The 27,309-nt window shown below is 57.3% G+C and overlaps 3 protein-coding genes across 16 annotated transcripts in view; all 3 read right to left on the bottom strand.

The window, feature by feature from the left end:
• The window catches only part of LTBP4 (latent transforming growth factor beta binding protein 4), a 28,192-nt gene extending 15,993 nt beyond the window's left edge, over positions 1-12,199 (bottom strand). For 2 of the 7 annotated variants that reach the window (XM_082709286.1, XM_082709288.1), the window contains exons 1-10: positions 10,137-10,456; positions 8,226-8,284; positions 7,921-8,049; positions 7,271-7,380; positions 2,326-2,517; positions 1,895-2,142; positions 1,716-1,818; positions 1,242-1,316; positions 1,002-1,124; positions 304-468 (exon numbers count right to left, since the gene is read on the bottom strand). In XM_082709286.1, the coding sequence (XP_082565412.1) occupies positions 304-468; positions 1,002-1,124; positions 1,242-1,316; positions 1,716-1,818; positions 1,895-2,142; positions 2,326-2,517; positions 7,271-7,380; positions 7,921-8,049; positions 8,226-8,284; positions 10,137-10,379 (1,447 nt within the window). In that variant the 5' untranslated portion in view covers positions 10,380-10,456. Of the gene's footprint in view, positions 1-303; positions 469-1,001; positions 1,125-1,241; positions 1,317-1,715; positions 1,819-1,894; positions 2,143-2,325; positions 2,518-2,978; positions 3,181-5,793; positions 6,074-7,270; positions 7,381-7,920; positions 8,060-8,225; positions 8,285-10,136; positions 10,457-12,110 lie in introns of those variants that run through there. The other 5 variants (XM_082709289.1, XM_082709285.1, XM_082709287.1 and 2 more) reach the window with 5 other exon arrangements.
• Positions 12,200-14,164: 1,965 nt separating this feature from the next.
• Positions 14,165-25,324, bottom strand: SHKBP1 (SH3KBP1 binding protein 1). Of its 3 annotated transcripts, none has more exons than XM_082709292.1 (18): positions 25,168-25,324; positions 24,909-24,962; positions 24,716-24,761; positions 24,532-24,605; positions 24,159-24,217; positions 23,860-23,940; positions 22,430-22,591; positions 22,247-22,337; positions 21,963-22,153; positions 21,305-21,420; positions 20,450-20,537; positions 20,220-20,336; positions 17,992-18,162; positions 16,884-17,039; positions 16,417-16,513; positions 15,157-15,335; positions 14,754-14,868; positions 14,165-14,596 (listed from the first exon to the last, which is right to left on the bottom strand). In XM_082709292.1, the coding sequence occupies exons 1-18, from the start codon at positions 25,251-25,253 to the stop codon at positions 14,365-14,367; spliced, it is 2,115 nt and encodes a 704-aa protein (XP_082565418.1). In that variant the 5' UTR covers positions 25,254-25,324; the 3' UTR covers positions 14,165-14,364. The 3 variants fall into 3 exon arrangements, with proteins under 3 accessions (XP_082565418.1, XP_082565419.1, XP_082565420.1); XM_082709293.1 differs by having other exon boundaries at positions 23,860-23,977; positions 25,168-25,313; XM_082709294.1 differs by having other exon boundaries at positions 23,860-23,977; positions 24,897-24,962; positions 25,168-25,298.
• Positions 25,325-25,681: 357 nt separating this feature from the next.
• SPTBN4 (spectrin beta, non-erythrocytic 4) overlaps positions 25,682-27,309 on the bottom strand; it is a 71,227-nt gene continuing 69,599 nt past the window's right edge. For all 6 annotated transcript variants that reach the window (XR_014305229.1, XM_082709277.1, XM_082709276.1 and 3 more), the window contains one exon: positions 25,682-26,743. Coding sequence is in view for 5 of the 6 variants with exons in the window: in XM_082709277.1 (XP_082565403.1) it covers positions 26,585-26,743 (159 nt within the window). In the remaining variant the exon portion in view is untranslated. The remainder of the gene's footprint in view (positions 26,744-27,309) is intronic.

Below are 27,309 nucleotides of genomic sequence, written 5' to 3'. Positions count from 1 at the left end.
GTGGATCCCAAGAAGGAGCCTAGGCTGAAGGCAGGGTCTCAGGAACTTCGGGCTTGGCCAAAGCTTGGGGACACGGTTGGGCAAGTAGCATATCCAAAGGGCTAGGGGTTGTCAAGTCTGGTGGTGACTCAGGGGTGTGTCTCAGGGGTGGGTGTGGCCAAAGGTGGGGTGGGGCCCGGCCCGAGTCCTGTCTGAGGATCTCAGGGGCTGGGGGCGTGGCCAAGGCTAGGGCCCAGGAGCAGGGCCTAGAGTAGGCACCAAGTTAGTCGAGTCTAGAGATAGGCCAAGGCGGGAGGCGCTCACCTGAGCCAAAGGGTGGGCAGAGCTGGCAGCCTCGACCCCAGGCTTTGCCCACGCGGCTACAGCAGCAGATTTGCTTGGTGATGTTGCGCAGAATGGGCAGCGAGCAGCCACCGTCGCGGAGCACGCGGAAGCAGGGCCCTTTGGCCTCTGAGATCACGTGCTGGGCTGGTGGGGGGGGTGAAAATTATTCAGGGCGGGCTTGGGAGTGTAGCGGAAGTAGGGGATCTGGGAGACAGGAGGATAGCCCCCGGAAGGGTTTAATGGGTGTAAAGGCCATTCAGAAGAGGTCTAAGAGGGTCTGAAGGAGAGGTGAGGGGTCTGGAGGTCTGAGAAAGGTCTGGGGCCTGAGGAGGGAATGAGGGAATCTGAGAAGGATCTTGGGGTCTGCAGAAGGTCTGGTTCTGAGGGAGACGAAGGGATTCCGGGCCTGAGAAGAGCTGAAGAAAATATGAAGATCTGAAAGGATACAGACCTAAAGGTTTGAAGGGTTCTTAGAGGGGCTAAAGAAGGTCTAGGGAGTCTGAGGGTGTGTAAAAGTCTGAGACGTTCTGAGGGGGGTGTAATAAGAGTAACCGGGGGGAGTCCGGGAGGACCTGAGGAGTCTACGGGAATTAAGGCCCAGGGATGCTCTGGAATGGGTCTGAGGGCTGGGAGGACAGACTCAGGGATACAGCCTCAGCCCCCTCCCGGTGGCTCACAGATACAGCTGCTGCGGGATGAGTCGTGCAGGAAGCCGTCGGGGCACACGCACGTGTACCCGCCGTGCGTGTTCGCGCACTCCCCGTGTTGGCAGCGCCCACCGGTCGCGCACTCATCCACATCTGCCAGGAATGCCGTGGTCTCAGTAGCTTCAGGGACGAGCTCCCTGCCAGCCCAGCTCATAGAGCCAAGCCCTTCCCACTCCTGCCCCGTGCCCCCCCCCCCGCCCCCGAGCTTACCTTGGCAGGATCCATTAACCCTTTGAAACCCCGTTGGACACGGTCCATCTGGGGTGCCTACTCGGTCTGAAAACCCTGTGGAGAGAAGAGAGGGGTGCGCCAGGGGCCGGCGGAGCGAAAATAGGTGGGCGGGGACAAAAGAGGGATGGGAGGGGTTAAAGGATGTTGGGTGCGGCTTGAGCGCAGCAAGAGCCTTAGGTAGGAGGTGGGACAGAAGGCAACGTCGGAGGCCCCAGAAATGCACGAGTGGGGCTGTGGCATAAAGGTGGGGTGAGAACAGAGTAGCCAAAGTCAGAAAGCGGAGTGGGCGGTCCCAGAGCGGTATGGATAGCTCTAGACTGGAAATGATCCCCACAGCTGGGCAGGTGTGGCTTGATTTTGTGAACACGGTTTGTCTGTGGGCAGAGTACCAGGAGCCATGGGGTTATCACCTCTCCCCAGCTCCGAGCACCTCAGGGACGTCCTGGGGCTTACCCAGGTGTTCCGAGCATGACTGACAGTCGTGAACGCCCCAGGCCAAGCCTGCTCCTCTGCAGCACACCTCCTGAGTCCGGAGCCCGGGCAGCGGGGACGCACACTGCGGAAAAGTGTTGGGTGAGCGCACCCCCGCGTGGTTGCACGCTCCGGGCCCCTCCCCACCCGCCTCGTCTCACTTCGCCTCCGCGCAGCTCCCGAAAGCAGTAACCGAAGCCGGAGGCATCCGAATAGCTGTCCTCGCGCGGCGCGCTCTGTGCCAGCACCGTGTAGGGCGCCGCCGCCTCCGCCCGCGCCGCCGCCTCCGCCCGTGCCACTGCCTCGGCGTCCGCCTCCTCCCAAGAGCCGGACACACGCTCCACCTGGTGCACCACCACGGACGCCTCCTGCGGGTGCTCCACGTGGACGCTCACCATGGACGCCACGCCTGGAGGGAGGCACGGCAGGGCAAAGTGGTGTCGCCACGGGTTCTAACGGACTGGGACTAGGAATGGGAAGAAGGGCGCGCTGGAGAAGGGTACTCAGGGGAAGGCAGGAAAGATGAGGGTCAGAGAAACGGCGAGATAGTGAACAGATGGGGCAGAGGGGACCCGGGCCTCATTTTCCTCACCGTGCTCGTCATCGCGGTGGTTGGCCAGTGGCATGGTGTACACCGAGCGGGTGAGGCCCGGCATGGCTGGGGCCGGTGGCCGGGCGCCCGAGGAATGCAGCTGGCAGAACTTGCCAGCGAAGTCCGGGGGACAGAGGCAGCGGTCAGGCTTCACGCACACACCGCCGTTGTGACAGATCAAGGGACACAGGACTGGGGGGAGAGAGAGGCTAGCTCAGACCTTAACGTTATACACAAAGTATGACCTCGTTGTAAGTCGCTCCGCCTTGAGCTGTCTTGTGTCACCCCCACCGACCCTGGCCACCTGCACTGGCTGGGTCCCGTCGTCCAGCCCTTTGGAATAGCTCCGCCCCCTGGATCAGGTCTCCAGGCCCTCCCGCTCTTCATTCACTCTCAGGTCACTCCGCCCTTCCTCTCCAGTCCCACTTTGAGGCCGGGTCCAGGCGTTCCAGCCCCACCCAGACAGCGCTGTCCCCGCCCATTGGTTCAGCCCGGACCACTCTCGCTTTTTCCTAAGCAGTTAACCCCGCCCATCTAATCATCTGGCTGGGTCTTTAGCTACGCAGGCCCGGCGCTGGTCTCTTCCATTGACTAAATCGACATTTTGGCCACCTCCCTGGCACCACTCCCATCTCCCAACTCTGTCTCTTTACCATTCTAGGCACACGCACATCCCGTATGCAGAGGTCCACGACACTCAGATTCCGTCTACTGGCTGTGCATCCCCTTCTAAGCTATTCGCCCACATTACCTTCTATCCACCGGATTCTAAACCTCGGGTGTCAAGGTGTTTAATCAGCTGCCTTTAGCCCCGCCCACCCGCCTTTCCTCACGCCAATTTCCCCCAGCTTACGCTCCTCCCGCCCCACCTCCCTGGCTATCTGGGCGTCCTAGCCCCACCCACCGCGCTTTGCCTCCGCCCACGTCCCCTCCGGTTCTGGCTGCAGAGTTCTCGCTCTGCCTTCCCGCCTCCTGTAGCCCCGGGGCGGGGCCGCGCCGGGGCCGCGCCTTCTCTCCCCTCTGCGCGCCCTCGCTGGGCCCCTGGCCACCTCTGGGCGGGGCACTGCCAGCTGTGCCGCGGGGTAAACAAAGAGAGGGGTGCGGCGGGGGTAGGGCGGCGGCTCCGCATTCCGGACCCTTGGGGAGCCCCGAGTCCTCAGAGCCAAAGAAGGCCGGACGTATCCTGAGAGGGCACCCCCTCCCTTTCTCCCCTGGGGCTGCAGAGAACAGCTGGAGACAGCTGTGCGGAGGGAGGAAGGGGGCAGGCGGCTGGGGCCGTCCAGGAAGGCGTGTGTGGGATTCTGAGCCACACAGTGGAGAGGGGAAAAGCAGAGAGGGAGACCCTTCTGTTTAGAAGGGTAGAGACTCGGCTCCTGGAAGGAGATCAGATAGAGTGCAGTGCTCTGGGATTCAAAGATGGCTCAAGGTTTCTAGAATGGAAAGAGAGCCTAGTTCAGAGGAAACTGAAGCTCCCTTTCAATTAGAAGTCTGTTAAATTATTTTGGGGAGAGTTAGCTAGAAAACAGGACTCTAGTACCTTCTGGGGGAGAGCCAAATTGAGGGTGCTGAGAACAGGGTTTACATGGAGAAGTGGGATTCCCTGGGAGTCCCCAGGACAGGGGAGCCTAAACTGTCTGGGAAGATTCTTAGATACTGTGGATCCCCCATCCCCTCCCAGCTAAGGGATTAGGTGCCCAAATTTTTGGATTAATGGCTGCATAGAGGGCACAGTGTCTGCAGAGTCTTCTTGTGAGAACCAGCTGATTAAGAGCAGTTCTGGGGTTCTCTGAAGACAGATGGATCAGAAGTTCGAGGAGGGGGGGCGGTCAGCTGGAAAAGCAGGATTTGGAAAGACAGGAATCAGGAATCTGATGGCACTCAGTTGGAAATACAAGAGAATGGTAGTCTTTTGTGGAAAGAGAATTCAGCAAGGGAATGGCATTATCGCTGTACAGGGTTTGTAATCTGGGGTTTCTCTGAGAAGTAGGGAGGAGTAGCTCAGGGACAATACTACAGAGTTCTCTGGTGAGGGGCACAGTTTGGGGGGATTACATCAGAAGAATGGGAGGGAACTTTACTGGAGGGGCTGGTCTCTGGAGTCTGTTGATGGGGTGGGGAGGAGGCTTAGGGTCTGAAGGCTGAGATGCTGAGCTCCCCTACTTAAGGGAGTCAGGCTGGGACTCCAGAGGGCCCTAATAAGGGTCCTTAATTGAATAGCAGGAGAAACTTAACTAAGAATCACGGTTCCAGAATAGGAGGGGTCCCTGGTGGTGGTCACAGTAATCCAGCTAGGTCTCAGGACATTTTCCAGCCTCCACCGGCATTTCTCCACCTTTTCCCCACCGCTCCACCCAGCTCCCTTGGAGCTCCCACACCCCGGATGGCTGGTTACATGGGTACAGCCAACTCCATGCCTCACGCCTCTGAAGGAATAAGTTGCTGAGGACATCAGGGTCCTGCCAGGGTCAGCCCCCCTTCACATGCCCCTCCTGAGCCTCCAGGGGCTTGGCACCCGCCTGGGCACAGCGCCTGGCACGGGTGCGTTGGGGCTGGGCTTCGAGTGAGTGTAGGAAGGAGGGAGGGAGGAGAGGAGGGAGGGAGTGGCAGCGGGTGGGGGCTGAGGCGGGAGATGAGCTCACGCCGGCCAGGGCTGGATTGGCTGGGGGCCAGGCTGGGCGAGTTCTCAGAGCCAGGGGCCCCCACTCCCCACTCCAGAGGGCCTCTGAGTTTGGGGGGCAGGTAGGCCCCGACCCTGAGAGCCCGCCCATCCCGGCATCCTGGGGCCAACAGGTGGCTGGCCCTCCCCACCTCACCTGAGGAGGGGGGCGCTTCCTACTGTAGGGGTGCCCGGATAACACCCTACTGTCCCCTCTGCCCCCAGGGGGCGCCCCTTCCTCCAGGCCTCCTATTTGGATTTCTCTCCCACGTGGGACCTTTACAACTCAGTGGCCTGCAGAGACCCTCCTTCTAGGGACCCTTTCCCTCTCAGCTTTTGGGATCAACTTTCCTCACCCTAATCCCCCTCTTCACAGGCATTCTCATCCTGGACTTTAATAATGCCTCCCACCCAAGACATAAACTGGGACACCCCTCAGGGCCCTGAAGCCCTCCCTTGGTCTCCAGGGATTCCTTACAACCTCAGAATTGGGGCCCCCTTCCCCCAAGCTCCAGGCCCCTCAGTTCTGGTATCTCCCGCTTTAACTCAGAGGCATGAAAGCTGGCCCCAGTCCCCTCACGTCGGACGCCACAGGTCTCTGAGAATACTCATTGCTTGTAAAATCGGGACCCTCGGGGCTCAACCCCAAACTCCAGGAATTTAAGTCCCCCTTCCTTAAATACCCCAGGGATTCCCCAGCACTCCTGCATACCGAATCTGCGCTCCCTCTCCCTGGGGGACTGTCTCGCCCATCCCCGGGGACCCTCCTCCCCTAGGGAACCCCTCCCCCGGGACCACCACCCCGCACTCACAGGCGCGGAAGCCGGGTCCCCCCGGGGCCGCCCCGCCGGGCGCGCCGCTGTCCACGCTGGTGGCGTTGCGGGGCGCGCAGGTCGGGGTACAGCGGGAGCCGGTGGGGCCATGGACGCAGCGCAGGCCGCACACGGCCGGGGTGAAGCGCACGCGGAGGCGCTCTCGGGGCCGGCCCAGCACGGGCTGCGGCCCGAGCAGCGCCAGCAGCACCAATAGCGACACCCGCGCGCCGCCCGCCATGGCTGCAGCGCCGCGCTCCGCCGCGCCGCCGCCCCAGCCCGCCCGAGGGGCCCGGCCGCGCCCGCCCGCCTGCGGGGGAGGGCGGCCGCGCCCCCGCTCAGGCCCCCCCTCCCCACCACTCCCTCCCCGGCGGCCGCGCGGGGGCGCGTGGGGCTGGGCGCGCAGCCAGAGGCGCGCAGGCTGGGCGCTAGACTCACGGGGGGGAGGGGGGCGCCCCGTCTGCCCCCGCCTCGCACTAACAAGTGAATGGGGCCCTCCAAGGAGCGGCGGGGAAGGGAACAGGTGGGGGCGGGACGGTTTCCCCCCAGACAGGGCTGAATTCATAAAGAGGAAAAGAGTAATAGGGGCCACATTTGGGGAGGCCGGTAAAGGCTGATTCCCCGCCCTAGACACACAGAAGGAGGCTTCATCTGGATAGGGGGCTGTCATGGCACATCTGGGCAGCCAGGTGGCCCATCTGGAGGAGAGAAGAAGGGTTGGTGCACCTGGGAACGTGAAGGAATTGGGGGTCTGGATTGTGGGCAGGACGCTGGCGGGGTGGGGGGCACATCTGAGGATGCAGTCTCATCTGGCCAGGACCCCCCACACCTGGTAGGAGAAGTCAGAATGGACAAGAGCGAACGGTGGATTGAGGCTGTGGGCGGGGGTCCTCACATCTGGCCGGATGCCCACATCTGGAAGACTTTAGGGAGAAGGGGACACATCTGGGCTGAAGGCCACAGCGGGGGGGGGGGGGGACGACTTTAGAGAGTAGTTGAGACTAGGGGGTGTGCTAGCCCAGGGGCCGAGCGCCGGAGTGGGAGGAGGGCAAAGGGAGGGTCGGGGAAGCAGGGGGAGGCCTTTGGCTCCCGGCCGGCCCACAATTTTGGGCATTCGGTGACCGGGCAGGCGCCAACCCGCACAATCGCTTTTGTTGTCTGGGCTAGTTCGGCTGCGCTCTCTGCCAGGACAGCGCCCCCCTCTTTGGCCGCAGGGAGCCCGGACGCCTGGCTTCCCGGCCCCACCCCCGCGGGTCAGCGCCTCTGGCCGGCGTCTGGTCCTGTCCCGGGCTCACCTCGCACAGCGGGACGCCAGGGTCCCTAGAGGGTCGGTGTCCTGGGGGTCTGGGGGGGGGCGGGGGGCTGAGCTACAATGGGGGGCAGCTAGGCGGCGGCTGAACCGTGGGAACCAGACGGCTTTATCTGGCCCGGAACCCACCCCCCTGCCCCCTGCCAGAGGAAGGGCGGATGTTCTTACCCTGGGTCTGGCCGGCAGGGGCGCGCTGTGGGGGCCTCCTTCTCAGCAGTGCCCGGCCCCCTGGCCCCCGAGGCCGCCTTCGTCTCAGCAGAGCTCTGGCCTCCTGCAGCCTAGGTAGGAGAGGGCCGAAGAGACAAACGAGGTTAGGTGGACACTCCCTCCCCCCTAGATCCCCTTCCCTCTCAGTTGGAAGGGGCCTTCTGTGCCAGGAGATCTCCCAGTAGCTGCTCTCCAACGGCGCCCCCCACCCAATCCCTTTCCAGGGACCAGACCTTGAGCGTTCTCCACAGGCTTGGGGAGAAACGGAGGCAAAGATGGGGGGTGGTGGAGATGAGGAAGGCAGAAAGAGGAGAGAAGACAGAGGCAGAAAGAGAAAGACAGAGAGAGTCAGAGACACACAGAGGACAATGATGGGAGAAACAGAGACAGAAATGGAAAAGAACACATACAGACAGAGGGCATGGAGACAGCAGCAGAGAAATGGAGACTGAAAGACGCAGAGAATGGGATAGGTGAGAAAAGGAGAGCTAGAAACAGCAATACAAGTTGAGAGAGAGAGAAAGAGAAGGGAGAAGAGACAGGGAGCAGAGAGAAAGGTGTGTGGGGAATAGTGGCAGAGCTGGGAGCTCCCCAGCGTCTGTGTCACTCACGTCAGTGGCTGCCAATTGAGGGACACCTGCCTCTTCCTCACGCTGGGGCTGGGGCTCGGCACCACCAGGGGCACAGGGGTCAGGCACTGCAGAGGGCCTGCACACTTTTCGGGAGGGCAGCTCTGGACCCTGCAGGAGGCTTCGGAGATAGCCAGGGACTAAGTGGAGAAGGAGGGGACCAAGTCTTTCTTTCCACCAAGTGCATCCAGCATTCCAGCTGGGAGGCAGGGTGGGGAAGGGAGACACCACCCCTCTGCTCTTACCCACTTGCACTTCCTACCCATACCCCACGTAGAAGAACCCACCTCTGAGGCAGCGACTTCTCCTGGGCGATTGGCCTGGGCAGCACCGGCAAGCAGCAAGACTATAAACAGGGGTGGAAATCACTCAGGCCCCCAGTTCTCTAAGACTTCCCAGAGAGGGAAACAAGGGGTAGGAGAGAGAAAGCCAAGAGAAGGCTTGAGAGCACTCGAAATAGATGTTTGATCAGTCTGAAGTACCATGCTGGAAGCCTCAGTTTCCCCATCTGAACCCTGGGAGGCAAATTGGCAAAGACTCTTCAGGGATAGAGGTCACAGCAACCCGACTTTTACTTATTTTCTGAAGTGTTTAGTGGTAAAGTCTCATTGGTAAGGACATTTTAAAGTCTCTCTCTCCCTTTTTTTAACTTTTTTTTTTTTTTTTTTTTTTTTTTTTTAACGCAAAGAGGGTTTCTAAGCTCGTTTCCAAGCCCCCGACTGTCTGGGAATCTAGAACCCCGCCCTCCCCGCTCATCCCTGTCTTTGACTCAGCCGTCATCCCGAGCAAGGCCGGCAGGTGGCGCCACTTCCACAGGCCTCCGCAGCTGGGGAGGGAGGTCCTCTTTTGACTGTGGGTCCAGCAGGGTGCTGAGGTGGAGGGGGTTACCGAAGGAGCCACAGCCCAGAACTGGGAATCCCAAGGCCTGAGTTCTAGACCGTTCCTGCCTTTCCACGAGCTATGTCTTTGAGCCAGCATCTCCTGGTCTTTGGGCCTCAGTTTCTCGCCTGACCAGGAGTAAGGAGTCGTTCGTCGAGAAATCTCTGCGCCCAGAGGGTCTCAGATTCTGGATAGCGGAGTCCTCAGCTCCAGCGCAAGTGCGTCGCAACCAGGGGGCCCCCAGACAAATCCATTATCCAGGCTAAGGGGGACGAGAGACGAGGACGCGCGCGCAGGCCCCGAGAAAAGGGCCGTGGAGAGATACTGTGAAGGGGACGTCGGGCGCACGGACTCTTTCCAGACGGGTGGGGCCCAGTGAGGGAGGAGACCGCCCGGATGGGAGCCTCCGGGACCCCCGACATTGCCGTTATCCCTCCCGCCTTTTCTCCGGGTTAACCCCTTCCCGGCCCCGCCCCCGGCGCGGCTCAGGTTACTAAACGCATTCGCAGAGACCGAGGCGGGAGCGGAGCCCGGGGCCTTTGTAACCCAGCGCTGGGCCGCAGGGCTGGGGGTGGGGGTGCTGGGTAGACTGCTTTCTTCGATCTCATCACCCGTAGACAGGAAGAATAGCTATAAACCCCAATTTCTATAGGAAATTTTGGATCGTATGCCGCGAAATCACAGGTCCCTCATTCAAGCCCGGGATCCTCAAATTCTAGGAAACCAGAGTATCCCCAACCCTCATGAAATCCGGGGAACCTCCTCCGCACAAACCCCTCTTGCAGGCTCCTCGGCCATCAAGCCCGAAGTCCACGTCTTCCTAAGTTATTAGGAAAATCCAAGGGTCCCTTTTAATTCATCCAAACGTTCCCAAACCCTAGAAAACCAGGGCACCTCAACCCCACCATAGAGTCCCTTCATAACCTCCGCTACTCCTGTTCCTTCCAAGCACCCAAGAAGCTTGGGGAACCCCATCCCATCTGAAGGGCCCCACCCATCTATCATCGTGGGAAAACTCAAAACTCCATCCCCAAAGAAGCTGGGACCCTTCGCCGAAAAGACCCTAGAATTCCCTGGGGCCATATTCTCCATCTACCACACCAGCGGCGAATCCCTCGACTCCAAATTTCAGTACTCCCCGATACTAAGCCTTGCAAAATAGAGGGTCCTAATAAATCCAAGGGCTCTTGCTCTTTCATCACTACCCACGAAACACTGGGTTCGTCATCCCCCTAAATCTGCAAGTCCTGGTGCTTCCGGACCGCCAGACTTAACGGGTGGAGGGGGCACAAGGAAGAAGGGGTCGCAGCGGGGCTTACCCGGCCGGGCGGCCCGGGATCCCCGCAACCTCGACGGCCTCGCTGGGGTTGGGGCTGGGGCTGGCGGCGGAGACGGTGGCTGCGAAGAGAGGCAGCAGCAGCACCAGCAGAAGGGGGCGGCGGCCGCTGGGGCCAGGCCGCCGCATCGTGTCCGGCGTGGAGTCCCGCTCCAGGCGGGCAGTCTGTCCAGCGGGTCCGGCTCCGCGCGGCCCCGCCCCCCGCCCCCGCCCGAGGCCGACTCATTTTCTCCACAGTCCCAGCCGCAGCTGCGAACTTCCCGCCAATCCGAGCCCGATGTCGCCAGGGGGCGCTGCCCGCTTGGCCAATCGGAAGGCGGCAGGGGAGGGGCTAAGAGGGACAGGTGCCGGGCGGGGGGAGCTGGGGCCGGGAGTTCTCAGTGCTGGAGGGGAAATCGGGAGTCAGGTGCCGATTCCGGAAGGAGAAGCTGAGGAGTGGAGATGCTGGGACACACACACACCCCTACGGCTGGGAGGGATGCGTAGGCAGTGGGTAGGGTCCCCTAAACTAGACACTCATGCACAGGCCTCATTCCTCACTCAGTTGTGGGAGAATTTAATCTGAATTTGCTTCCTGACTGGGATAAACGCTGGAAGCCCCCAGAAGTGTCCACCTCTCATGCGGGGGCGGGGAATGCTAATCCTACAGTAGGCCCCAATTCTGGACCCTCTGAGGCCCCAGGCCCACTCTGTTCCTTCCCAAAGGATTTCCTTTTCTCAAAGCCCTGTGGTTCAAGGGTTCCAGGTCCAAACAAGCAAAAGCTTGTTCCTCAGAAGGCTGTAGCTTCTGTCCCTCATAGGACCCAGGCTCTGCTCCTGACTCACCCCCAGACTTGACTCCCAGAGAGCTGTTCTTCATACACCTCTTCTCTACGGCTGCCCCGAGAGGTTATTAGACTCTCTTTCCCTAACCTGAGCCTTTATAAAGATTCCCAAGAGCGCACCTCCCAACTGACACTCCCTTTGGAAAATTCCAGTCCTCTCCCCTCCTAGGGTCCTCTACCGTCCTTCTGGAGCCCCAAGTCACAGGGGGCCTTAGGCCCCACCTGCACTCTCTTTAGGGAGTTCCAGGCTCGAAGCCTTGCTTACAGCGCCCCCCCCCCCCCCCCCCCCCGCCACTGGTAGGTCTCAAGCCCAGCCCCTTCCCTTCATTATAAATTCAGGCCCCCCTCTTTGTCTTCGCAATTACACTTCCCACTTTCCTGTCCTAAAGTCACCGCCCCCCACCCCCACCACCTTCAGATCTGGCTCCCCACTTTCCCCCTTCTCCTCTGAGTTTCTGGTCTCTGCCCTTCCCACAGCAAATTCGCGCGCAGCCCTATACATAGCATCCCAAGCCCCACCCCTTTCATGTCTGCTCTGTCTGGGGGTAGGGGGGTTGTCCCAGGCCCCAACCCTCGAGGCAGTTTGAGTCTTAAGATTTCCAGTTCTGGAAACTTAGCTCCGCCCCCAGCGGGTCACAGGCTCCACCCCCACAGGATAGAAGGCCTGGGACCCAGACCATATAGGGTCCATTCTAGACTAAGAATATCAACCGATCCAGCTTCATCCTCACCGCCCCCCCCCACTCCAGCTCCTTCTTCCAGTGGAGGGTGTGCAGGATGAAAGGGCACCCCTCACCCCCCCCGCATTACAGCGAGGCACCCTGGTTAACTCACACAGCCACACGCACACTGTTACTGCCACCTACAGCAATCCACGCCTCCATCCCACACTGACAGCCAGAATCTGGGCCTACTCGCCATCCAGGGACACGCAGCTCTTTAGAGCAGTAACAGCGACACTCGGGCCCCACTCGCGGGCATCCATGGGCAGTCCTAGCATGATGATGGAGTGCCTGACTGCCCACTGAATTTGTGCTGTGTCCCAGTTTTTGTGAAGCCCCCGCAATCTGGTTAACATGGCCCGGCAGGACAGCGTGTCCTGACAACCCTCCCCCCCTTGCCCTCCTCCTCACCTCCTACCCCGTGGCTGGAGCATTTGCTGGGGGCGCTGCCGAAATTTCTCCCTTCTGCCTGGGAGCCGGGGCATCTTCAATGCTTGTTGCTAGGCAACTGCCTCGGGCTCACCACTACAACTTCCGGGGATGGTGTTGGTTTCCCATCCCCCGCTGCCTCTGGATTCCCCCAGGCTCCCAATCCCTCTCTGACAGTGCCAGTATCTCCCAGGGTCGTTTCTATGTCATCTCTTGGATCCTGATCTGCTTTCAACCCTTCAGAATCCCTCAGAGTTCTAGAGCCATGGCATTCTGGAAGCTTCCTTCCATCATGTACTCACACCCAGGGTTTTATCCCTAGTATTAACAGACAAATCTCCTTAGCGTTCCAGATTTTTTGATTCTCTCTCTCTCTCTCCGTTCTAGAATCACCAGCATTCCAGAAACACAAGTGTTCTGGATTCCCTGGCAAGGAAAAACTGTCAATATTCTAGATCTCGGAGCATTATAAAACATCCCATCTTCTAGATGCTTGCACATCCTAACATTCTTGACTTCCTAACATACAAACACCTCCCAGGATTCTGAATGTCCCGACATGTAAAAACATTTCCAGAGTCTGAGATTTGCAGGTATTCCAGAACACTCACATTTTAGAATCACTCATCTCCCAATCATATTTTAGATTCTTTGCCAACCCAGATCCCCCTGCCATTATGGATTTCTCAGAATGCCAACAAATCCGTTAGTGGTCTAGAAAAGCTGACATTCCAGAATGCCCCTAGGCTCTAGATTTTCTAGTACTCCAGACTGCTTTCTGTGTCCTAGAATTGTCAGCATTCCAGAAACTCTGGCATACAAAATAGTCCTACAAGTGTAGATTCATATTATTCTAGAACACTCCCCTATTCTAGAATCATTGACTTCCAGATCCTTTTGCCAAGAAACCTCTACAGACTGCATTCTCTGAAATGAGGGGGAGAACCCTAATGCTGTTCATCCACTAGCATTCTAGAAGATTCCCTTACATTCTGGACCCCTCTCCACTGTTACAGAAACTCTGGCATTCCAGAAACTCTGGAATTCTCAAATTAGCAATATTCTAAAACCCCTTGTCCCGAGTCTGGCCCCCTCTCCTCTTCACTGGCCCAAGGAAAAGAGGCAGAAAACTTTCCTGAGAAGTTGCCATAGGAATAGGTATTATCTGGGGGAAAACCTCAAGGATATTAATTGGAGTGAGTGGAATGGGTCTCACATAACTTCTCTGGTTGGGGCAGGAAAGGGATGAGACTGGGCAGCCAGGGATGTGGGCAAGGTATTGGCCATGGCTAGGTTTAGGGTACAAATGTTAAGGATGTGGCAATTGTCTAGCCAACATCTGTGTTTCTGTTGACCTGCAGCCATCCATCCCCGCTTGTGGCAACAGTACCCTGATTCACCTTTCAGGAACTCCTCCTCCTCCCGTTGGAGGGGAGGAATGATCTCACCTCCTGGCTTGTGAGAGCACAGGACCCTTGGAACAGTGGAAGTCCTCCATCACACGGGGCATAGTGATTGGTTCAGGGGTGGTCATCTGACTACATTTGAGCCAGTAAGAATAGGGCATGTGACTTTTTTTTTTTTTTTTGCTGATGCTGGAGAGGAAAAAAGTTGCTAAGGAGGTACCTGGAGTCATCTTGGCACCCAGAGGGGAAAACCTGACTGAGAATGATGCAGCCAGAGGCAAGCAAAGCCAAAAGATGGAAAGACATTCTGGATGGGTTTTTGAATCCCTGGATCCAACTATGCCTGAAACCAGGGGTAAACCATTATGTTCCCCTTCTTCGCTTAAACCGAAAGACAGCCAGATGTTCTTGAATCTATAGCCAGACATCTGGTTGGCCCCCACATCTCTCCCACCCTTTCCCTGGGGGTCCCCAAACCTTCTAAGAATGTCAGCAAGGTTGGGGTACCTGGGTGGCTCAGTGAGTTAAGCCTCTGCCTTTGGCTGGGATGGAGCCCCGATCAGCAGGGAGCCTGCTTTCCCCTCTCTCTCTGCCTGCTGCTCTGCCTACTTGTGATCTCTGTCAGCAAGGTGTTGGCAGTGAGAACTTTATTAGGGGAGGGTGGCTTTGGCTCCAGAAAAGGGGGGGCAGTGGGGGCTTAGTAACAGTGACCATTCCAAGGAGGCCCTGGCCCTGAACCCAGGGCTCTGAAGGAAGCAGGGAGGCACCAGAGGCCCCCCGACCCCCCACCCCCAGGATCTGGGTATCCAAAGGCACCATGGTAGCTGTGTTCAGAAGGAAGTTTCATTGAGCTTCACCTTGGGGGGTGCAAGGGGGGCTCCCAGACCCGTGGCGGGCCGAGGGGCTGGTGTTGGTGGCCGGCGGGGCTCTGGCCCAGCCCGCACCAGTTCTTGGCAGCGTTCCACGAAGTTACCTGCCCCACGACGCCGGGCCTCAGCCTGTGGGGGGCTTGGGCTCCCGCGCCGGCCAGACAAGGAGGTGCTGCTGGAGGCCAAGTGAAGACTGGGCGGGCGGGGGTGGGTGGGTGTGATGAGGGTCAGGGTGGGTCATCCTGGGCTGGTGAGGGGTTGCTGCTCACCAGCAACCCCCCTACCCCTACCCCACGGCCATATTGGGCCTCCTCCCCCACTGCACAAAAGGGAATTGGAGTCAGGCCTACCTGGTGACAGAGGTGCGGGGGGAGGGGCTCCGGAGGGAGCTCCTGGAGGCAGACAGGGGCGCCAGCTCACACTGCTCCAGCTGCTGCATCAGCTCTTCCTCCGTCAGGCCACCGGCTGGGGGGCACGGAAGTGGGTCAGGGGGGCAAGACAAGGATCACTGGGCAAGGGACAAGGGTTATGTGCAAGGGCTGAGGTCAGGATGGGAGAAAAAAGGCAGAGGTCCAGGGGTCAGAAGCTAAGAGGGCGGGGTTGACACCCTGGGGCAAGGTAGGGTTCAAAGGCAGAGGAAAGGGGTCAGAGGCCAAGGGCTTAGGGAGGGAGACTGATGAAGGGGGTCGAGGAGAGGGACTGGAGTGGGGACTGGGGGGTTCTGGGATAGCACTGAGGCGGGGCAGGGAGTACCAGGGGCCTGGCCGAGGCCATCCATTGCGGTGGTGAGGTCCCACATGGCCAGGCTGCCATTGGCCTGGCCGGTGAGCAGGTAGCGCCGGGGCCGAGAGCCAAGCCGCCGAGAGCCCTCACACTCGAGCACCGTAAAGGCGGTGGTGGGGGAGCCGTCCACGGAGCGCACGGAGCACACCCTGAGACAGAGGGGAGGGGGTCACCCTGCCCGTGGCTAGTCATCTTGTCCTTACACGCTTCCAGGGCTTCAGACCTCACCGTTATGGCCTCAGTTCCTGCCTTTGCAACCACCATCCCAAGGCTCCTTACCCCCTTCGCCCCCCCACTCCATGTTCTCTCTCCGGGTGCTGCTGCCTCAGGAGGGATTCTCCCCCACATCTGCTGCTCTCCCCTGGTCCTACTGCAGGGAAGGCCTGAGTCATTCTGGGCACCTCCCTCATCTCCTATCGTTCCCCCCAACCAGTCAGTCCCCTCCGCCTCCAGCATCTCTCCCAGGGTCCCCTCCTCCCCTCCTGTCTGACCCAGTTGAGCACTGCCTGCTCAGGCCAGGCACCTGTCCCAGCCTCCTCACTGGGCTTTGTGGCTCCTAGCCAACCTCCAGTCCAGCACCCCCCCCCCCGCAGTGACCATGGATCCCCAGTGTCAACCTCCAGTCCAGCACCCCCCGCAGTGACCATGGGTCCCCAGTGCCAACCTCCAGTCTAGCCCCTGCAGTGGCCACGCTCCAGGCAATCTCTTTCCACTCTTCCACCAGATCGCCCTGCGCCCCCACTTACAACCTGGCCACTGCTCCAGCCCCAGGACCACGCTGCACCCCACTGGATGTCCTATTTGGTCACTTCTAGCCTTGAGAACCTCAGGACTCCCTCCTCAAGAAAAGCCTCACAGACCCCCCCTCCCAGGTTAGGGTGAGCACCCCATCAGGGCTCCTACAGCAGCCTGCAGCCTGCACCCCACCCCCTGGCCCAGACACCCGCACCTGTGCCCCCTGCCCCCACACCAGGCCCTGATCACCCTGGGCCACCTGCCTGACATCCAGCACAGGCACCTGGGGTTTCTCCTGCGTCACTGCCACCGTATGTGTCACCCCTTTGCTTCCTCCAGCCCCCGAACCCAGGCCAGGCCTCGGGCTCCCTCCTAGCCCTTGCTCCTTCAGGGGTCCCTCGGCTAGGACCCCGCTTTTGGCCTCCATGCCCCAGCTGTTATCTTGCCTTCTCCTCTGACCACTCCCTGCACCCCGTTTGATGGGATGGTCCTCACCTCTGCCCAGTGGACGAAAGACGCACAAAGAGCTGGCTGGCGTTTGGCACCACCTTCTGAATGAATACCTGCTGGTCATCCCGCTCGCCATAGGGGCCTGCGCCAGGATGATGGGGGGCAGGGGAGTCAGGACCAGCAGGGGTCCCTGGGACTCCAGACTCCCAGGTTCTGCCTCCTTCCCTGTGGATGAGACCCTTCCAGGACCCTAGGTCCCCATTCATAGGTTTCTGGAATTGGGCGATCTCACAGAGGGCCGGGGGTTAGCAACAGTCAGTGGAGTTCAGGGATGTAGGGTCGGGGAGCCCAGGTCAGGGGGCAGTCAGAGGACACAATGGGATAACAGAATTCAATGGGGTTGGGGGTGGTGGGAAGAGAATGGAGGTCCACCAGGCTGGGGAAGGGGCCAATGGCAGCCAGTGGGGGTCAGGCAGGGTGCATGGGGCCAGGGGCCAGTGGCTGGTAGGCACCAATGTCATTGCCGGCGCTGCAGCCGCCTTGTCCGTCGGCTGACTCCAGTGCCAAGATCTTGAAGGAAGCGAGCGGGGTGGAGCCAGGCTGGGTGGAAATCATGCCCCGGAAGCGAGTCACGGACCACGTGCGCACATGGTTGTTGTCGGCACAGACTGGGGAGCAAGGGGGTGGGCACAGGTCAGGCCAGCTATGGCATCCCCACCACCCCATACTCTCGAGCCCCAGGAGGACCCCCATGAAGGTGTCCTGATGCGGGCCCCTATGAATTCCTCCCCTTTAGAGAATGCCCCAGAACACCGAATGGTTAAAAATCCTCTTGGCTCTGCCTCCAGAATCATTCCAGAGCGATCTCACCTAACCCCATCACTGTCCCCACCCTGGTCCTGTCCATCATCACTTCCTCCTCCCTGGACTCCCTGCTCCTGTCCTGCCCCCAGGGTCTGTCCCCACACGCAGCCAGAGGGACCCTGTGAACACATGGCCCTCCTCTGCTCACAGCATTCCTTCCAGAGACTCCTTCCCAATAAGGGTCAAGGACAAAGTCCTGCGTGGCTCTGTCGCCCTCACCACTCCAGGCACAGGGGCTCCCTGCTCCCCACTCAGATCCATCCATCACCCTCCCAGCTCAGAGCCTTTGCAATGCCTGTTCCCTCTGCTGGAACGGCTGTCCCCATCAAGCTGCCCTGCCCACTCCTTTGTTTCAGCTCCAAACTCCTTCCCCAGTGACCCCACTGTACTCTAGCCATGCACACAGCTCTGATTTTTCATTCTTGGTCTTCATCACTGCTTGTTGGTGGTTTCTATTCTGATGTATTTATCATTTGCCACCCCTAGCAGAACATGAGCTCCCCAGGGATAGGGATTTGACCTGTCTTGTCCATCACTGTATCCCTGGTGCCTGGCCCATGACAGGTGCTCCATCAATGTTTGCGGACTTGGTGAGTTACTCGCTCTCGCCTGGATGGGTCCCTTTATAGGATTCTCCCACTTCTGCAATTACTGTTCCAGGTTAAAATTCTCTCTGTCACTCCCTGGTTTCACACTCCCTTCTGGGCCACCATCCTGCAGGGAGATGAGCAGTGGGGACAGCCCGGCGAGGCCCACCTGAGATGAGGTGCTTCTCCGAGAGCATGATCTTGGTGACGGGGCTGCGGTGCACAGTGAAGGTCTGGAAAAGCTGGGGCCCTGAGCCCACGGTTTCAGGGTGCTGGACGATGACCCGCACGCCCCCAGAGCTGGTGCCATAGGCAATCTCAATCCAGTTCCCACTGTCACCTGGGGAGGGGCCAAGGACGAAGAGAGGGACCAATCAGAGAGAGAGAGAGAAGCAGAGACAGAAAACAAGAGAGAGACAGAGACAGAGCTCATAGAAAAAAATAGAGAAACAGGGAGGCAAAGGTAACCAAGAAACTGGATCTCAGAGAGAGCTATAATGACTGACAGACACAGAGAGAGATGGGGTTACAGAGCAAAAGACTGAAAAGCAGAGACATATAAGCAGACAGACAGTAAGACAAGAGAATGCAACTGGGTGTCTGAGGGACTGCCCACCTTCACCACCTTCCAGAGGGGAATGATTATTTTGCAACGGTTGGAGACTTAATGGACCATCTTAAGGAATGTGGGTAGGTAAAACATGGTTTTGTATTTTGTGCAGCGGCTCAAAACCTTGGATTAGGATCGTGCACAGTCACACAGATGGACATTAAGCCTAAGGCAGGGTGGGCAAAAAAGGAAGGGGACAAGTGACATATACACCCAGGCTCATTTCTGCGATTTCAAAGCCTGCTGACAACACCCATCTTGTAAGGACACAAACAAATGAAGAGAGAAATGACAGTATGGTGGCACGTGGCATGGAGGGGGCTGGCGAAGAAAGGAATAAATACATGAAATGAGCAAGGGGTCCTCCGTGGAGGAAAGGGGATGACAGTGAGAAGTTAGGTGTATTACTCTTTTACTGCTGCTGGGGAAAAAAATGAACTGTGAGCCTTACTTCACACCATACATAAAAGGTAATGGTAAAGGCAGCAGAAACCTGTGTATAAAAAGTTAAAACTGGGGGTGCCTGGGTGGCTCAGTGGGTTAAAGCCTCTGCCTTCAGCTCAGGTCATGATCCCAGGGTCCTGGGATCAAGCCCCATATTGGGCTCTCTGTTCAGCAGGGAGCCTGCTTCCCCCTCTCTCTGCCTGCCTCTCCACCTATTTGTGATCTCTGTCAAATAAATAAATAAATAAAATCTTAAAAAAGTTAAAACTGGGGACGTCTGGATGGCTCAGATGGCTAAGCCTCTGCCTTCAGCTCAGGTCATGACCTCAGGGTCCTGGGATTGAGCCCCACATTGGGCTCTCTGCTCAGCAGGGAGCCTGCTTCCCTGTCTGTCTCTGCTGGCCTCTCTGCCTACTTGTGATCTCTCTCACTCTGTCAAATAAATAAATAAAATCTTAAAAAAAAAAAAAGCTAAAACTGCAAAGCCTCTAGGAGAAAGTAGAGGGGAAAACCTTCAAAACCTGGGAACAGGCAATAACTCAAGATCCAGAAAGCAATCCCCATGGAAAAAAAAAAAAAAAAGAAGAAAGAAAGAAAAAATAAATTTTTGCCATTATGCTAGGTGAAAAAAGCCAGATTATTATGGTCCCGTGTCCTGTGTACATGAAATGTCCAGAATCAGCCAATCCACAGAAGCAGAAAATAAATTAGGTCTCTGGGGGCTGTCAGGAGGGAGAACAGGGTATGACAGCTAACGAGTTCAGGGTTCATTTTTCGGGTGATAAAAATCCTGCTCAGGAATGACACGGTAGTGATGTGTGCACAACAGTGTGAATCTCTGAAAAATCACTGAAGTGCACACTTTAAAATGGGGAATGCTCCACTAGGTGAATCACAGCTCCAAAACAAACAAACAAACAAACAAACAAAAAGGAACCTATTGCTCTGGATTTAAAGTCAAGAAACCACAACAAAAAACTGCCCGAGTGAAAGAACTAGAAAATGTGCACCTTCTTTGTTTTATGAGCGCACAGGTGTCATGCCCTAAATGCAGAGGTGAAAAAAAAAAACCCAAAGGTGAACTACTAGTGGCCAGTTCTGCCCCCAGTTGGAGGGGTCTGCCATGGTGCAGCACCTGGAAGAGTGCTTTCACACAAGTGGTGCTCAGTGAGTGTTTGGTGAATGACTAAACAAGAGTTGAATCTCCCTCCCCGCATCGCCCCACCTCCCCCCACCCCCGGCCCTGCCCCCAGTCAAATCTCACTGGTTCAAGCTACATAAGTGGTGGGGAGCAAGCTGGGGGCAGGGGTTGATGGCAGAGCGGGGAGCCCATCAGAGCTTACTGGTTTTGGGGGTGAGGTAGACGCTGAGGGCTGTGACTCCATCCTCTGCTGGGTCCCGGTAGAGCTCACTGACAAGGAGATCATTGTCCTTCATGCGCAGGGGAAACTTCTGCACATCTGGGTTGGGCAGGGAGGGTTGGATGGGGTTGTTCAAGCCACCTAGGCTTTTCCCTCCTTTTCCGCTTCCCCAGGAAGGTTCTGGGGCATGAGGGGGGCTGGCTGCTGCTTACCCACGTAGTAGATGGAGCCGTTGTCGCAACCCAGGAGAAGGAAGGAACCCGCTGCGTCATAGCTGGTTATGGGTTGTACCTCCTGGACCTGGCGCAGGCAGGACTGGCTGTGGCTGGGGGCCGGGCACAGCACCCCTCAGGGCATCCACCCCCCAACTCCAGAACACTCCCAGGGTTTCTAGGCCTGCCTCTCTCCAGCCTTACCTGCTCCAGGCCTATCTCCATCTGTGTCTCTCCATCTCTAGAAATCTCTGAGGCCTCTGTCTCTTAGCCTCTCTTTGACTCTGTCTTTCTGGCTTTTTTTAGTCCCCTCTGTCTATCTCTCTGCATCCCTTCACCATACCACACTGCCCCTCCCTCTGTCTACCCTTCCCGCTCTCTGTCCCCTCTTTCCCACTTCCTCTACTTCTATTTGTCTGTTTCCTTCTATCTCTGTCTGTCCCTCCCAAACACACTGGACGGGAGAAAGCCACACGGGAGATGTATTTTTCTTTCCATTTAGACAGGGTTTGGGAGGGTGCAGAGGGAATGACAGACATTTGCACGTCTCCCTCTGGGTTTCTGCCTCCTACAGCGTCTCCACTCACCCACTCCCCTGTTCAGTGTCTGGAGAATCCACTCTCCTCCTTTGCAAATCCATCATCTTTCCTATCAGCTTGGCAGCCCCTCTTCCAGAAGGTCTCCCTGATATGACATCCCTTAGGCCTTTCTCCTGCCAGCACTCCCACCAGGATCTGGCCCACCACTGGGTTCTCTGTCTCTTTCCAGGGGGGCAGAGCAGAAAGGCACCCCTCCCTGGGTCTGTATGGTTTGGACACCTGGGAAAGAGGCAGCCAGGCCAGCCAGCACCCTGACCTGCCAGTGCTTGGTGACAGCATTCCACACCCCGATGCGCCCCGTGTGGCTTGTGGCAATGAGCTGGTTCCCAACGAAGAATAAGGCCTCCACGGGCACCCCCAGATGGAAGACGCCTGCAGAGGGCAAGGAGCACTTAGCCAGGACCCCACCTCATGAGGGAGAAGGGAGGGGGCAGGAAGAATTCCAAGGCCCTGAGGCTTCAGCTGGGCGGTGGAATCTTTACAGAAGATTCCAGCAGGAATTACAGAGGATTATACAAGCCAGATTCTTGATGCGGTGTGGAATTCTAACATGGTGGAGATTTTCAACAAGGCAAATAGAGATTTTTTTTTTCCCCAAATAGAGATTTCTAATGGGAATACCGATTCTAACAGGCCCTGGGATTCTATAGGCATGGAGATCTAACAGGGCAGGGAATTCTGACAGAGGGGAGGATTGTATGTGAGTGGATTTTTCTACAAGCTGAGGCATTCTAACAGGATACAGAATTCTAAAGGGTAGGAACATCTTAATAATGCAAAGAATCTTTATGGGTGTGAGAACCATATGCGGTGGGTTGTTTGAATGGGCCACAGGGTTCCAATGGGATAGAGAATTCTAAGAGACCAGAGGTCTCTAGAGGGCAGGAGGTTCTGGAAAAGTCCTGGTATCCTACCTATCTCGGAGCCACCACCTTCGGCCTGTAGAGCCCACAGCAGGATCTCGCTGCCTGTGGCCGCTGCCACCATCTTGTCATGCTCACCCAAAGCCCCACCAAGCACCCGAGCCGTGAGTGCCAGCCGCTCAATGGGCCAGTCCAGGCGTGGACTGGAAAACACCAGCTGCCAGCCAGAGGCTTCCTTGAGCCTGGGGGATGGGGGGATATCATCAATGGTCACCATGACCCCTCCCCCACAGTCCACAGGGCTGGAGCCTTGGGCCACCACCCTCCCCGAGCACCTGTAGCAGACAAGGAACTGGGTGTAAGCCACAGCGATCCAGTTGTGATGCCCACACACCAGGCGCACCATCCCCGGCTCCTCCGGAAGCCCTTGAGGGGGTGGGAAGAACAGGAATCAGGACAGGGTCAGGGTCGCAGGGGTCCCACTAGTTGCCCCAGCCTCCCAGGGGACTGCAAAGTACCCGAAGGGGAGGGCGGGGCTCTCTCATCCAGCATGCGGCCCAGCAGCCCGGCATTGCCCAGGTTGGGGGGCATGGTGTTGCTGCGTCGAACGGGGGCTGGGCGTCCCCCTGACTGCTGGGGCCCCACTAGGCTGTGCCGGTTCCGCCGCTTCACTGGGAACACTATGGCAGGGACAAGAGCAGAGTGACAATAATGGTAACAATAGTACTAATGGCCACATCATGAGCACTTAAAATATGCCAGATACTGAATTCCCCCCAGGTAGGGCAGAGTCTCCTGGGGAAAAGATTTTAGGTGGTGTGGGGACACTGCATTCAATGACACTGAATCACATAGCAAGTTACTCCCTCTTGGGTTCCTTTGAGCCCATCACAAAGGATGAATCAGTTTGGTGCTGCCCTCACAGGCTGCCTTTTCAGTGTTTGCTAATCTGTTTTAACAAACGGAAGGATAGAGCACCTGGGTGGCTCAGCCAGTTAAGCAGCTGCCTTTGGCTCAGGTCATAATCCCAGGGTCCTACATAAAGCTCCTGTCTGCCCCTCCCCCTGCTTGTGCTTGTTCTCTCTCTCATTTGCTCCTTCTGTCAAATAGATAAAATCTTAAAAAAAAAAAAAAAAAAAGAAATGGAAGCCTATCTTCTTGGCAGGCAACAGCATCACAACACTGGTATTTGGGGGGGTTTCATTTTCACGTTTACTTATTCATGGTATAAAGGCAGTGATATAAAACTCCTATGTAAAATGGCTCTTGTGCCAGGCACTGTGGTTGGCTCAGTTGGGAGGGCATGGGACTCTTGATCTCAGGTTTGTGAGTCTGAGCCCCATGTGGTACATAAAGATTACTTAAATCAATAAATAAACTTTAAACAATTACTTTTTAAAAACAACGCAGTAAAACTAAGTTTAAAAAACAAAAGCAGAGATCTTCGCATTTGGCAAACTTCATGAAGGTCGGTATTGACTGAGGTTAGGGAAATAGTCATAAATCAAACTTCCCCATTTTGTTCCTTCTACTCATCAGCAAAGCCTAGTGGACTGCAGTTCTGATAACCACTGGGGCATATTTTCTATGCCCAGTGGGGCAATCGATCCAAGGTCCCATGGTGATTATAGCCAATAACTCCCCTTTTCTCCCTTCCATGCAAAAGACCCCAGTCCTTCCTAAGCTTCCCCACAGGGAAATCAAACCTGGACTGAAACCCCCTTCAGATTTAAGGCATACTTCTGAGCCTCCATGGGGCTAGCTGGACCACTGCCTCACTGGAAAGGCTGTTTCCTAACTTCCTTTCCATCAGTCTGGCCTGTGATATAGGACTACAATTCCCATAGAGTGTCAGGGCTCCCAGCACAGGTCCCCAAGGGCTGCAACCTTATGGGAAATGTAGTCTTTAGTCCACCCTCCTTCCCCTCCATCCTTTAGTTGTGCCCACCTGGTGGAGGCAGGTAACCATTGAAGAGTACGCTTCCACAAGAAGACCGGTCCAACTCCTCCCGCAGTTGCAGGCGGCGAACTGAGGCAGAATAACTCAAACTGGGACTTGGAGAGTCCTAAAGCAGATCCTATCCTCTTCGCCTAGCTCATTCTCCACCACTCCCCCTGAGACCCAGGACCAATTCCAGTGCTCTCAGCTCTAACCCAAACTTCCTTCAGGAGAGTGGGGAGAGGGAGCATCAGGAGAGCTGGGGCTCGTTTTCTGTGCAATGAAGATCTAATGTGGTCCCCACTTACCCAGTGGAGTGAGCCCATAGAACTGGGCTTCGTGGAGGAGGCTGGAACCGTGGACACCCCTGAGTAGCAGAATTGACTAAGAGTCAGAGTCTGGGGAGTGGGAATGGGTAGTGAATTCTGAGCGGGAAGTTTTCAAAACTGCCTAGAGAATCCCAAGAGGTAGCAAATTTTGACTGGATCAAGAATTTAAGCCGTGATGATATATATGGGCAATGAAAATGGGTGTGTGTGTGTGTGTGTGTGTGTGTGTGTGTGTGTTTGGGGTAAATTCTAAGGACGCGATTTAAATAGGATGGAAGAGCTTAAGTGAACATTCTGAGGGGAAGAAGGTGAAGACGGGAAGACGGTGGGGTCCTTTTATGCCCATGCAAACCTGGGGTCCAACTCTTTGGTGCGCAGGAAGTTGAGGATGGGGGCGAAGACGGTGGGGTCCCTGTCGATGAAGATCTGCGGGAAGGGAGGCAGAGGATGGATGGGGCAAAGAGCGCGACCGAGCGGGTGTCCTGTCCCTCCTCCTAGCCCCGCTGCCCCGTTTCAGAGGTCTATGCCCTACTCACGGCTCCGGTCTCATCTTTCAGTGTTGAGATGCGTCCGCTCAGAAGACTGCATGGAGAGGACACAGAGGAGGTGTCACGGGCCACGGTGTGTGTGTCGGGGGGCGGTGGGGAGGGTGAGTGGGGGAATTAGGGTTCCCCATACTGTTTCTTCCCGACCCCCCACAGCCCGCCCCAAACTCACTCTCCCGATCACCTGGAGAAGAAGGAGTCTGGGATCCAGGTGAGAGTCTGACGAGAGGTGCTGAATCTAAGCGGGGGAAAGTAAGCAGACGCGAGGGAGGAAGGGTGAGGAATGCGGCTCCTAACCCCAGGGCGTCAGTCCAGGCACTCGCGCCTTCAGAAAGAGGCGGAGCAATCCCTGATGGACAAGGATTCCCCCCGGGAGAGGCGGGTACTCCTATTCCGCTCTCCGCTCCCGGGGTGGGCGGGTCTCAGGAATCTCCTACACTCACCTCTTGCCTCCCACGTTCAGATGAATCACCTCCCCAGGAGGCCCCCGACCTGGGACCCACTCGGCTGCAGGAGCGGTGGCTGCCATGGCCCCCCGGCGAGCCGGCTGGCCTGCACCCGCTTCCGGGTCTGTACTCGGGCCCCGCCCTCACCGCCTGCTCATTGGCCTGGAAACTCCGGAGCCGCCGGCGATTGGACAAAGAGCTCACCCGTCGCAGTTAATTTCTCCGCCTCCTTAAAGGGACTCGCCTTTCCTGTGCTGGACGGGACGTACCGCAAGGCCCCTTTGGGGAAGTTTAGCTACAAGGGTTAGCGAAACATTCCGCTATCCTTCTGGTTCTCATTTTAAGAATAGAATCTAGGTGTTTCGTCGGGGACTTGTGTTTAGATCCCTAAATGAGTACACACGAAGAGGGTATCTAAATGTTCTCTGCAGTCTTTCCCTGCTCCGCCCCCTCCACTCCACCCCACACATCCTCCCAGACGCCGCCCATGAAACGCGAACAAACCCGCATAGACCGTCAAAGCCAAAGGATTTATTATAGGTACATACAGTGTGCGCCTGCCACACCGCCCCACACCCCCAGGCCCCAGCGGCTCCTCCAGGCGGCCATGGGGGCTGTCCACAACCCGGTTCCCCCACTCCCCAGGGAGATGCTCCTGCCAGAAGCATGCGGGGGGGCGGGGGGGCTTCCCCTCGCCCCTCCCCTCACAAAGTGGCCTTTACAGTGGAGGGGGGAGGCGAGAGGGAGACGGTTTTGAGCTTTGACGCCCCTCCCATTAAAAGCCTTCGCGGATGCGGGGCGGGGGAGGAGAAGGTTGACGTTTTGCAAAAATAAACTAAGTCAGGAATTAACCGCATGGCTCTGAGACGGCGGAGTGCAGGGGCCAAGGCCCCTTCACTCTCCCTACCCAGACAGAGATCAAGGCAGCATTGGAAGTGAGGTAAAGGCGGGGAGGAGGCGTCCCCTCCCCACCCCCTAGCACCCTGGATGGTCCAGGGGACCTCACCAGCGGCCCCGTGCCCATCCCTAGGGCGGAGGGTGGGGGCAGGAATTATGGCCCCTACCACCCCAGCTTCTTGGGGCAGGATCCAAAGATCCGGGCAGGGGGCTTGGCTCAACTGGCCCCTTTACCCGCCCCCCCCCCCAACTCAGTTATTGCATAAAAATAATGAAGCCCCAGCACCTGGGGTGGGGTGGTGAGCAGGAAGGGGCCGAGATATGGCTATAGGGGCAGCAATCCCCCCACCACTTCCTGGAGTGCAGAAGTCCCCTCCTTTCCAGTGCCCATCTTGGCGCGTCTGTCCGCAGTGTCGGTAGAACTAGGGGCTCCCGCCCCTGCGGAAGAGAAAGTGTCTTTGTGCCCACAGTGCGGAGAGAAGGGGCGGGGATTGTGTCAGGCCCAGGGGCTGGGAAGTCACTTCCGGCGCCCGCTGGCCCTGCGCTCCCCTGCCTCTCGCTTAGGATTGCCCTCGTCTGTGGAGGACGTGGTGGGTAGTGTCTGTCCCCAGCGGGCGATCTCAGCGTGTTCTCCCACGGAAGCGGCCACAGCTTCCAGCCAGCCGTTCATCTCCTCCTAGAGAGAGAAATAGGGCACAGAGTCCGGACTTGGGAAGAAGGGAGACTAAGTAATAGATGGGCCTGGAATGGGACCGCCCTCTGAACATAAGTTTTCCAATCTTACATTGGTTAATCATAATAATGCAAACAGTTACATAGCCCTTAATATGTGCCACGCTCTGTTTTAAGTGCTTCTGTGGATTGATTCACTTAATCTTAGGCAATAGGATTATATTCCCACTATAGAGATAAACAACAAAAAACCAGTAACATCAGCAGACATTTCCAGAGCACTGATGTTCACCAGGCCACAGAAGTGGCTCTGTATGTATCAGCTTACTTACTTCTCACAAGAACCCTAGAATGGAAAACTATTTTTAAAAATAAGAAGGCATGGAGAGAATACAGGCCTACTCCAGAGCTTCTTGTAAGGATGAATAACAAGCATTATTATTTTCAACGTCTCTTTAAACCATCGCCATTCCTGCTCCTCCTCCCCTGACCTTACTCCTTAGCCCCAGTCCTCCCCTCCCACAGGTCAGCTGGGGTCCAGCCTTGTGCAGTCCCCACGTGGGTCCCTGT

The sequence above is a fragment of the Mustela nivalis genome (genome assembly GCF_964662115.1).
Source record: "Mustela nivalis genome assembly, chromosome: 18".
NCBI lineage: Eukaryota > Metazoa > Chordata > Mammalia > Carnivora > Mustelidae > Mustela > Mustela nivalis.
The sequence above is the reverse complement of the archived record's forward strand: the minus strand, read 5'-3'. Positions and strand labels throughout refer to the sequence as shown.

What these genes read in the sequence shown, in the direction of transcription:
- SHKBP1 (XM_082709292.1), bottom strand. Translation starts at nt 25,253, where the DNA reads ATGGCAGCCACCGCTCCTGCAGCCGAGTGGGTCCCAGGTCGGGGGCCT. An exon ending in ACCAAAGAGTTGGACCCCAG is followed by an intron (nt 24,218 to 24,531) that starts GTTTGCATGGGC and finishes TCTGCTACTCAG; the next exon opens with GGGTGTCCACGGTTCCAGCC. An exon ending in CGGCTCCATCTACTACGTGG is followed by an intron (nt 20,337 to 20,449) that starts GTAAGCAGCAGC and finishes TGCCCAACCCAG; the next exon opens with ATGTGCAGAAGTTTCCCCTG.